Below are 12,032 nucleotides of genomic sequence, written 5' to 3'. Positions count from 1 at the left end.
TTTTACAAATCAGGTATTCATTCCTCTAAGTGCTGTTTATTCAAACACACATTTGAAAAATCAATAGGATGAATACAAATGATGTGTTCTATCTCTTGTTCAATAAATCAATTTAGGGCACGGTGAATACGTTGTCTTGCTGAAGCACACTTGTATGCTTGCTCTTCCATATAGCATGAAGTTACATATTCTAAAACAGGGATCCCCAATCCCCGGGCCGCTGACCGCTACCGGTCCGTGACCTGTTAGGAACCGGGCCACACAGCATCAGGAGGTGAGCGGTGAGTCCGCACGTGACCCGCCCATTGTTTTATTGACCACTTCCGTCCGCGCCTCTTCCCCGCACTACGCAATCAGTCACAGTTTTGGTAAGCCCACAAGCTCTAACCCTAGCCAAAATGAGTAAAAAACAAACGTCGCTGGAAAGCTTCTTTGAAAAGAGGGAAAGACCCAATGATGAACCCCCCCCCCGGTCCATGAAAAATGTGTTTTCCACGAAACCAGTCCCTGGTGCCAAAAAGGTTGGGGCATCGCTGTTCTAAAAGCATCCAACCTGCTTGCGTCCACCTCTTTATTTAATAGTTTAGAATTTTGATCGTCGTCAGGCATAAAAACATACTCGGATGGGTTTTCCCAGTTGTGTCTCTAACAGATATATTCAATTTCGATTTAAAGCTTTCGTGACTGCAGGGATTCATCTTCTTGGTTCTTTCGGTAAAGTCACGTAGAAGGGAAGTAATAAAATAATACAAATAAAACATAATAAAACAATTCTCACGACGTTTCGGCTACAACGCAAGCAGCCGTCTTCAGGTGAAGAATGAGACACTGCCAAGCTAGGAGCTTATATATAAGCTGAGTTGGAGGTGGAAGAAGAAGAGAGCCTTAACAAAAGAATGTGCATATCAAGAGGAATTTAGCATATTCATGGGAAATGCGTAGGAGGTGGGCGGGGGGGTTTCAAAGTCATATTATGCCCATGCATTATGCAGGATGGATCAACAGCACCAAAGGGAGGGGGGGGTAGCATTAACAAAGGGAGGGCATGTTAATAGTATGTAGAAGCAATTAAACATGTGAATGGGAAAACGGTGGCAGGAGATCCGCAGCGGAGCAAATAATGAATTCCCTGTGGAGAACACAACATACACAGTTAATGCCAGTGAGTGGACTGCGGTCTGAAAGTCACCATAAACGTGAACAACAATCAGTTAAGATCCGAAGTGGTTTATTACGTCCTTCCAATGATTGCTGAGCCAAAATCCATCTTCTCGGTTGAAATTGTCTCTGTGTTTGTATATGTGGATCGCCTCATGAACGAATCTCTCATGGTAGCCAGATGGCTTGCAGAGAACCTCTGTCTTGGAGAAGTCAATGTCATGTGAACCCACTGAATTGTAACAGTGATCTGCCACGGCTGAGGTGTTTGTCCTACCGTGTTTCAGGTCAGCTTTATGTTCACGGATGCGGTCCGAGACATGTCGTTTGGTTTCTCCAATGTAACTGCTACCACAGAGGCAACTTAGTTTGTATACGCCAGGGTACTGTATGTCTGGAACCACGTCTTTTACAGACGGAACCAGATCACGGATTTTATGGTCTGTGTTGAATCGTACCTGAATCTTGTGTTTAATCAGGAATTTGGAGATCTTTTTTTTTTGTGACCCCAGCAATGTAGGGTAAGGTGATGGTTTTGAAAGGTTCCTCAGCAGGATCCTTCTTGACGGTTGGAGTGATGGCCTTGCGGATTATGTAGTCGGAGTAACCATTAGCCTTAAGAGCTTTGCGTACGTGTTTGAGTTCACTGGCAATGTGTTCCTGGTCGGAGATGCATTGGGCTCTATGGTATAGAGTCTTGATGAGGGAGTTCTTCTGGGATGGATGGTGGTGGGAATCCGGTTTTAGGTAGGCATCCGTATGGGTGGCTTTCCTGTAGACAGAATGGCTCATTGAACCATCAGGTCTCCTTTTAATTAGGACATGCAAAAAGGGTAGCTTGCCATCAAATTTGAGACTGACGCCATCCAGACTGCCACTCTACACCCGACCTTATGGAAGAGGTACGTAGATGACACTTTTATCATCTGGCCACATGGCCGGCCTGCTCTAGACCAATTTCTCGACCACATCAATTCCATACACCCAGCCATCAGATTCACCATGGAAGTTGAAAAAGATGGCAAGCTACCCTTTTTGGATGTCCTAATTAAAAGGAGACCTGATGGTTCAATGAGCCATTCTGTCTACAGGAAAGCCACCCATACGGATGCCTACCTAAAACCGGATTCCCACCACCATCCATCCCAGAAGAACTCCCTCATCAAGACTCTATACCATAGAGCCCAATGCATCTCCGACCAGGAACACATTGCCAGTGAACTCAAACACGTACGCCAAGCTCTAATGGTTACTCCGACTACACAATCCGCAAGGCCATCACTCCAACCGTCAAGAAGGATCCTGCTGAGGAGCCTTTCAAAACCATCACCTTACCCTACATTGCTGGGGTCACAAAAAAGATCTCCAAAATCCTGATTAAACACAAGATTCAGGTACGATTCAACACAGTACATAAAATCCGTGATCTGGTTCCGTCTGTAAAAGACGTGGTTCCAGACATACAGTACCCTGGCGTATACAAACTAAGTTGCCTCTGTGGTAGCAGTTACATTGGAGAAACCAAACGACATGTCTCGGACCGCATCCGTGAACATAAAGCTGACCTGAAACACGGTAGGACAAACACCTCAGCCGTGGCAGATCACTGTTACAATTCAGTGGGTTCACATGACATTGACTTCTCCAAGACAGAGGTTCTCTGCAAGCCATCTGGCTACCATGAGAGATTCGTTCATGAGGCGATCCACATATACAAACACAGAGACAATTTCATCCGAGAAGATGGATTCTGGCTCAGCAATCATTGGAAGGACGTAATAAACCACTTTGGATCTTAACTGATTGTTGTTCACGTTTATGGTGACTTTCAGACCACAGTCCACTCACTGGCATTAACTGTGTATCTTGTGTTCTCCACAGGGAATGCATTATTTGCTCCGCTGCGGATCTCCTGCCACCGTTTTCCCATTCACATATTTCATTGCTTCTACATACTATTAACATGCCCTCCCTTTGTTAATGCTACCCCCCCCCTCCCTTTGGTGCTGCTGATCCTGCATAATGCATGGGCATAATATGACTTTGAAACCGCCCCGCCCACCTCCTACGCATTTGCCATGAATATGCAAAATTCCTCTTGATATGCACATTCTTTTGTTAAGGCTCTCTTCTTCTTCCACCTCCAACTCAGCTTATATATAAGCTCCTAGCTTGGCAGTGTCTCATTCTTCACCTGAAGACGGCTGCTTGCGTTGTAGCCGAAACGTCGTGAGAATTGTTTTATTATGTTTTATTTTTATTATTTTATTACTTCCCTTCTACGTGACTTTACCGAAAGAACCAAGAAGAAGATATATTCAACTGCTTATTAAAAAAAAACATGCTCATATTTTGAAATCTTATTCATTAAATGAGTCTATCACTCATCAATGTACATTACCTGCTATGAATTGTGAATCATAAACAAGGACGATGACAAAGAACATTTAACTAAAGCTGAAAAGTGTGCAAAGAAACATGGAGAGGTGCACTTTCGGAAGTGGACCACACGAATGAGAGAACATACGCAAGTTAGAGACAAGATATTGACTGTTAGTCGGTATAGACTAAATGAGGAAACGTGCTTGAGAGAAAGTCCACTGCAGAGACGATTGATAAAATCAGCTTGTGTATAGGTCCCAGATGGATTGTTGTCCCGCTAAAAGCTCGATAGATGGCGATGATATGGGGAGGCCTTCATCAAGCAGTGGACAGATCATGGCTGATGATGATGATCAATATATTTTAAGTAAAAAAAACCTGCACATGACACATTCCGTTCACAGCACACAAGGTTACTTACTCATCGTGCTATAAGTGAGCCAATTCCGTAGGAAAAAATGGTTAACCAAACAATCACAATAAATGTTGTACATTCCAAGGCTGACCTTCCCATTACAAAACCTTCTGAACACATTTAGATTAAATTATCTGAGCTATGTCTCCTACTTTTCAAGGTTAATGTGGCAATCGTGAATGGGCAGAGGCTACATATCTGTACCTGTCAACCCTGTAGCATTACCTTATTTAAGGAGTGAACATACATAGTCGTTCTAAGCAAACTTGAAATAAATGTTCGAGTTAAGAATGGATAAGAGGAGCTGAGAGCCTCCAGATTCAAAAAGGGGCAATTCAGTACGGCAAACCATGGCAACAAATGTAGTTTGTGACGACAATGTTAGCCCTGTTTAAATATTTACACACCAGTCTATTGTTTTAAGGGACGGTATAATGAACCATAAATAGGTACACTGCGTAATATGGTGATGATTCACGACACTGCGATATGACAAGGCTCGCGAACATTCAAAGACGACAGCGATATATGCTGGAGTTAAATACCTTACTGATACAATATAGTGCAATTCTGGTGGGTGTGGTCCTAACACCTTGACAACAGCATCATAATAGTTGCCCTCGGGATCTTATGAGTGGGAATTCTCCAGTGATGTAAAGTGATGCGTAACAGGTATTTTACTTGCATGTTTAATCTATGCGTAGTCAACACAATAGTATTATGCAGGAGTTAACTCCACTTATTCACGGTGATGTGGGACAGAAATATCGCACATCGGATTATCCGCAGGGTAATGGGAAGCTGGTCCACAAACCTCGGTGGGATATACCAAACACAACTATGACGAAACACCCAATGAAGCAAATGGTAAAGTCAGGAATTAGCAGAAGTGTGTAGTTGTTTGCAAATATGATAAGTAGGCAGGTGGGTTATTGGGAGGTTTAAAACTGTAATGGTCATCAAAAAAAGACATTACATCCAAGGTGAGAAGATGTGGCCTTTTTTTGCGTAACAAAATCTGCTATTTTTGAGAAAATCCCACAACTCATTTGGTCTGCCGTAAAAACCCGTAACACTCGAGCACGTTACCTGTTGAGTATGTTTGTGGCAATTTTTAGTGTCCATATTTAATTAAAGCAACGTGAGCAGTGGCATACACGTGTGCAAACAGCTGATAACTGCGTCGCCCCTGCCTTCCATTCTTTACCTTCAGTATTGTGGCATTGTCCAGTGTTTGCTTGTGTATGGATAGCGCACCGTGCTATTTGCCACGGTATCTGAATCTGTCTTGGGACTCTACTCAAGGTCAACGCAGCCTGAAATGAAGCACCTGCTGCTGTATCAACATAAACACTGACGACCCCTGGGGTACGACGCTGGCTGATTTTATTGATTTACAGCCAATTGCCAATCCGATGCTGGATTAAGGTCACGGCTTCACCACATTGGCCAGTGTGGCTTAGGAAAAGGGGAGAGAGGGCTGGTGGTAGAGACACTCGGGCGAGTTCAGATCTCAATCACCACTGAGAGTTCCATGGATTTGAGTCGAATTAAAAATTGCTGGGTTCACAACACAGTGTTCGAATGACTGTGCCACTGCTGAACCTGCGGTGCTGACTGCTCTGGCCATACAGGGCACGTGATTGATAACAATACGGTAAATTTTTATTTAAAGCTTTCGTGACTGCAAGGATTCATATTCTTGGTTCTTTCGGTAAAGCCACGTAGAAGGGAAATAATAAAATAATAAAAATATAAAACAATAAATATTCTCAAGAAGTTTCACACCTGATGATGATTGCTTGTGTTGCAGTCGAAACGTCGTGATAATTTTTATTGTTTTATATTTATATTATTATATTATTTCCCTTCTACTTGACTTTACCGAAAGAACCAAGAATAACAATACGGTAGCCTGCTGGTTTAGACATTATACTGCTGCTACCTTTGTTTGGTTTTAACACTTTGGGTTTCACACTTGCACAGAGTTGTTGGCCTAAGACGCAGCCTTTGGTGTGCTATTGCCATAACAGAGCCATCACCAATCAACGTCATACGCGAAGCGTGACATTCTATATTTTCCCTCCGCCCATATTCAATGCGACGGGATCCCCGGAGCCACAGTCAAAATGCTCAGAATTATCTTCGGACACCGAGAACGGTCACATGCCCACTTAGAGATACGACGTAAGCAATACAAACATTAACCTCGGCGCACGCCAGCTGCGTTTCGTTGCACCAAGCCACAAAGTCCTTGCTCGCTAGCATGCAGGTAACAAAGGGCCAACTTTACTCATTCGCGTCTGGGAGTGGAGTGACGCACGCTCAGCGGGCGTGGAAGGGGGCAGCTCTGCTGATGTTGGGAGGTGGAGCTCGCTCTGCTCCTAATTCGGGTCGCCAATAAAAAGCCTCAAGCTGCGGTCTCTTGCTCGCATCCGCCCTTCCGAGCTCCCCTCTGCGCTTCACTCACTTCGCTCGTCCTGTTGCTGTCATCCTTTTTGGCATTTGCAGTCTGGGGAGAAAATAAAGGGCGTCTCGTCATCTCTCGACATTGGCCCGGTGTTAGGCGAGATTTTTTGTTGTTGTTCTTATTTTACTTATAGGTAGGCTTTTAGTTAAAAAAAATTTGCTCACATTTGTCCGACCACTTTTGGAGTTGTCTCAAAATGTCCAACGGGGTTGATGCCAACGAGCCGTCCATCGAGCTGTTTGTGAAGGTAAGGTCGAATTGTGGACGTGCATTTTTCTTACGGAATGACGACAACGTTTTTTAAAATATCGCTAGCACCAGTGAATGTAAACAGACTCATGTCCATTTACTTCATGTGTACGAAGGTGCTTTCAATACGAGTATACCAGAGTGACTGGTCAATTTCGTTTAGAACCTTATTCTGACACTATTGGAACACCTCCACAAGGTGGTATGATAAAAAAAAGTTTATTTGACCAAAACTCTTCATTAACCCAAAAAAGTGTGTGTTATGTATGAATAAATAATACTTGTTCTATGTCTGAAAATACTGTTTTGTTATTTATGATTAACATGAATGTAATATTTTATGATGTGTTGGCCTATGATATGTTGGTTGGTGTCAATATGCAACAAGCAAATAATTCCTGCTTTGAAATACTTTTGTTAATACTCGTTAGGCAGGTAAAATGTAAATATAGACATTACTTCATCTGTTTGGCCATGAACATATTTTTTATTTACTTATGATAAAATGCACATACAGCATTTTAATCATCTTAACCACCACATCTTAACAGGGCATCATCAAATGTGTGTATTAAAACGCTTGAAGGTGTCTGAAATTCCGATATATAAAATACCCTAACGTGAAACCAAGTTTCACTATTCGGAATTTAAGTGACAGTGAATAGAAATGTACTGTATATATGGATAAAGTTCATTATTTAGAGACGATAGTGACAAACAAAAAATGCCTGGCCAGCAAAGACAATTTCAGTGGACGCGGCTCACATTCCTCAGCTGGACGTGGACATTGGGCTGGGTCAAAATGTTTCGTTCAGGTGTGGCACGAGCAATAAATAAATAAATGTGGCCTTAACTCTGTGCACGACAATAACCTGGGGGCGAGACACACCTGTAACGATTACGCCACTGTAAATAGCATTAGGGATGTTTGGTGTCTTGACAAGCCAAGTGCGTGCGTAAATTGATAAGTGGAGGAAATCGTTCGTGCCTCGAGACACCCACGTGAATGTTTGAGTCAGGAAACGTCTTAATAAAATAGCCGCGCATTACAGAAGTGCTGTACACAATTGTTGCCATAATCATCAGCGCATTTTTGTTCAATTGATTGAAACGTGTTATAATATTAGGTGTCCCAATTTGTGCGCGCGTGTGTTTTATTTGGTATATCGTAAGAAACGGGTGGATATTTCGCAGTGAAATACCGTAATCGTGTAAAGGATGTTCAGACAGCAAGCTGCAGCAATGAATAAACTTCATCAAAGTAAATAAAGCTGTAAGAGGGGCCTATTGTGCCTCGAGAAAGAAGTCAAGTGGCTTGGACATGCATAACACATGAGGTCATGCCTGCTGCCAAGTGTGGCGACTTTTTTTTAAACTTGGTTCTTTCGGTAAAGTCACGTAGAAGGAAAATAATAAAATAATACAAATAAAACATAATAAAATAATAATATTATTTTATTATTTTCCTTCTACGTGACTTTACCGAAAGAACCAAGAAGATGAATCCCTGCAGTCACGAAAGCTTTAAATCGAGACTTTTTTTTACTTGGTGGTAATTCAGTACCACATTTACTTTGCAGGCTTGTTTTACAATGTGAGGGTTCCTGTGTGAGTTGTTTTTTTCTGCGCACCATCTATATATATAGGGTGCTTAAAAAAATGTTAACACTTATTAGCGGACTATCGTTTTTAATGGGAACATGATAACAAATGTAATGTTTCGATTTAAAGCTTTCGTGACTGCAGGGATTCATCTTCTTGGTTCTTTCGGTAAAGTCACGTAGAATGGAAAAAATAAAATAATAAAAATAAACATAAACATAATAAAATTATTCTCACGACGTTTCGGCAGGTCTGTCAGACCTGTTCTTCACCTGAGGACGGCTGCTTGCGTTGTGGCCGAAACGTGAGATTTGTATTTTATTATGTTTTATTGTTATTATTTTATTATTTTCCTTCTACGTGACTTTACCGAAAGAACCAAGAAAATGTAATGATAATAGCCTTAAAAGTCATAGAGTCTACACTTGTTCGCCATCATTGTCAACACACGCCTCGAATCTTCTCCATGTGGTCTCCAGAGCCTGGAGGAACATTTCTTGTGGTGTTGTTGCAAATTCTCAGAAGTGTTAAAACATTTTCGAAGCACCCTGTATATGCTGGCCACAGTTTGTGCAGTGTAATTTAACAACAGTACTGTAGGCTACGATACCGTTCTGAAATAAGCACTATGAAATCGATATTATCCTCGCTACTTTAATTACCGTATCATATGAATAGAGTGTAAGAAGCAGGATGCTGCAGTGGTGTTTATGATTGTTAGCGCCACTGGACTTCGGGAGGATGTTGACATTTCAATCTTCTGGTGTTGGCAGTTAAAATGAATCGGCAAAGGGTGATGATGATTCTTCACTCCAACCAACGCCTCCGTAACATCACGGTCGACTGGCAGGTCACATGTGGTGGAGTCAAGTGTGGGTACCCTCCGCCTCTTTCAAGATTTTCTTGGTTCTTTCGGTAAAGTCACGTAGAAGGGAAATAATAAAATAATAAAAATAAAATACAATTCTCACTACGTTTCGGCCACAACGCAAGCAGCCGTCCTCAGATGTCTGGCCATCGTGGAACAGAATAGTGTTGAGATATTCACTTGTAAAAAATATAAATATGTCTATACTGGATATATCTATAAATTCAAGTGCAAATGAAAACAAGACACTCGTTGAGAATGTCACCATAAATACACGCGCGCTGTGTGGCAAAGGGCTGTTTATAAATGAGGTGTATGCGATGCAAATATTTTCTTCCAATGGTTACACCACTAATGCCTACCCACTCAAACATTTCCAGAGCCTTCTAAAACAAAGAGCACTCACTGTGTGAAGTGGATGAGACAGAACTTGGTTCGGTGCAACAGATAGCGAGCAAGTCATGTTGTAACCTGCTCAGATTCCAGTAAATTGTCCCTCACTACATTTTGTTCTGTAATAATTAACGGAGAGGTTATAGGTTGCAATGTGTTTGTTATCACAAAAAACAACATTGTGGACAAAGGATCGAACGCATTTATGGCTACGCGTTTGCCAATGTTTTGCTAATGTTACATTTCAGTAATTACATCATTTAAATGGCGCTTTAATTTATGTTTGTAATCAGGACAGCGAGGTTACATATTCCAATGCATACATACAATGTAATCCTTATACATATTTGTGTACAGTCCTTGTAAATACTATGCCAAACTGAGTCTCAACACTGTCTTTTATGGGAGGATTCTGTGTCGGAGAGACTGGGTAATTTCAAAAGGAGTGTTTTGCACATTTTCTTACGAATTTATTCAAACTTGCATTCAACCATTTACATCCCACGTTCAAAAAACCACGTAACAATTATGGGAAGTATTTCAGTACTTTGAGTTACAAGGTGTAAACTTTGAATAAATATTGCACGGCCGATGACATAGCCCTGCTACACTTTGGTATAAACACAGAAGTTTTTTTTTTAAATGTGTAAACTTCCCTTTAAGAGTCTGCAAACTTCATATAGCTGCGTGGTGTTACAGAAGTGAGCAACGCTGAGTCGTAAAATGTGGTCAAGGTTCAAACGTGGCGTTGGTGTGCGTTACAAAAAGGTGATTAAAGTGACACAACATCATCAAAAGAAAGGACATCGCCGGTAAAACTGATAGTGGGATGTGAACGGTGTGTTCACTTCCTATTCAAAGGCAAATACTGGGGTCTTTTGACTCACGTATAGTAAAACAAACAGTTTATAAATATACAAATGTTGTGCCCTTAGGACCCCAGGCACCAGATGATAATACACAAAAGAAGAGGCATCACAATAAACATCACGTATTTCGCAGTAATCGCCATCAGCATGATTGCACAGAGGCTCAAACACCCCGCAAATATCGCATATTTCTTTCTCTCCTCTCCCTAAGGCCATCCTTTCCCTACCCTTGACATAAAAGACTCGGCGCAGGCTTTTCTAGTGAGACTGCAGCAGCTGCAGAATGAGGATTTATTGCTAATTTCACAGGAACCTTTCGATTTAAAGCTTTCGTGACTGCAGGGCTTCATCTTCTTGGTTCTTTCGGTAAAGTCACGTAGAATGGAAATAATAGAATAATAAAAATAAAACATAATAAAATAATTCTCACGACGTTTCGGCCACAACGCAAGCAGCCGTCCTCAGGTGAAGAACAGGTCTGTCGGAAAGACATTCAGACGCTGTCTTTCCGACAGACCTGTTCTTCACCTGAGGACGGCTGCTTGCGTTGTGGCCGAAACGTCGTGAGAATTATTTTATGATGTTTTATTTTTATTCTATTATTTCCATTCTACGTGACTTTACCGAAAGAACCAAGAAGATTCACAGGAACCGTTTGCTGTAGTTTGCTACCAAGATAAACGTTGACCACTGGGCATAGCTATAAACCTTGAAAACTCAGCAGGGAGCCAGTGGCTGGGAATGCTGCACACAGGGTGGTCCAGCTGTCTTGTAACCCCCAATTAATTTATTTTCCAACAATTTGTTTTCCTTTGCATGTTAATTTCTGTCGTAAATAAACCGTTAGCAACATTACGTTTTAGAGAATTAAACGCGGGTCACAAGACATCTGTCGAGGACCAGGCTTAACTTCTACTTTAAATTATCATTATGGTGATATGAGATGTTGCTCAAATTGCTCACCAATAGAAGGCCAACTGAAAAATAAGTGTGCACTAAAGTGCCCGTGTTCACAAACAGTGGTTCACAATCACTTTGGAAATATAATACTGCAGAAATCCTCTTGTTCACGGTGATGTGGGATTCAATCATCGCGGGTGTACTGCACTTACCTGCGGGGAGAAAAACACAATGGTGGCTAATCGTGGATAATGGGAAGAAAAGGGCCACAGATAATGGGTTTTGTGGACCCTGCAGCTCCCACAGATAATTATTGGAGTCGTTGGGGTCACAGATAACGCCTCCGATTCGCACGGTTGGCTACGTACGGTGCGAAAGAAGTTCAACTATATGAACAACATGACACTTGGAATATTCTTGGGTCTTTCGGTAAAGTCATGTAGATAGGTTCAAAGAAAATAATAATAAAACATTACAGAAAACTACGACCGCTTGCATTGCGATGGAAACGTAGTTTTCTGCTATTTTTGATTATTTTCTTTGAACCTAACTACGTAACTTTTCCGAAAGACCCAAGAATATGAATTGCTGCAGTCACGAAAGCTTTAAGTCAAGATTCATGACACTTGGCAGTGGACACCAAATTAATGGCGTGGTATCTGTACCGCCTGGGAAATCTATTGTCTCTTCTATTGAAACAAAAACGTCAGCGAGATGCGTGCGTCT

The 12,032-nt window shown here is 41.7% G+C and overlaps 1 protein-coding gene across 1 annotated transcript in view; it reads left to right on the top strand.

Annotated features, from left to right (window-relative positions):
• The first annotated feature begins 6,394 nt into the window (after positions 1 to 6,394).
• LOC144937914 (chloride intracellular channel protein 5-like) overlaps positions 6,395 to 12,032 on the top strand; it is a 39,425-nt gene continuing 33,787 nt past the window's right edge. The window contains exon 1 of the mRNA XM_078865517.1: positions 6,395 to 6,672. Coding sequence (XP_078721643.1) covers positions 6,622 to 6,672 — 51 coding nt within the window. The 5' untranslated portion in view covers positions 6,395 to 6,621. The remainder of the gene's footprint in view (positions 6,673 to 12,032) is intronic.

This window comes from Lampetra fluviatilis, chromosome 20 (genome assembly GCF_964198595.1).
Source record: "Lampetra fluviatilis chromosome 20, kcLamFluv1.1, whole genome shotgun sequence".
Classification (NCBI taxonomy): domain Eukaryota; kingdom Metazoa; phylum Chordata; class Hyperoartia; order Petromyzontiformes; family Petromyzontidae; genus Lampetra; species Lampetra fluviatilis.
This window is presented reverse-complemented; position numbering and strand designations above follow the sequence as displayed.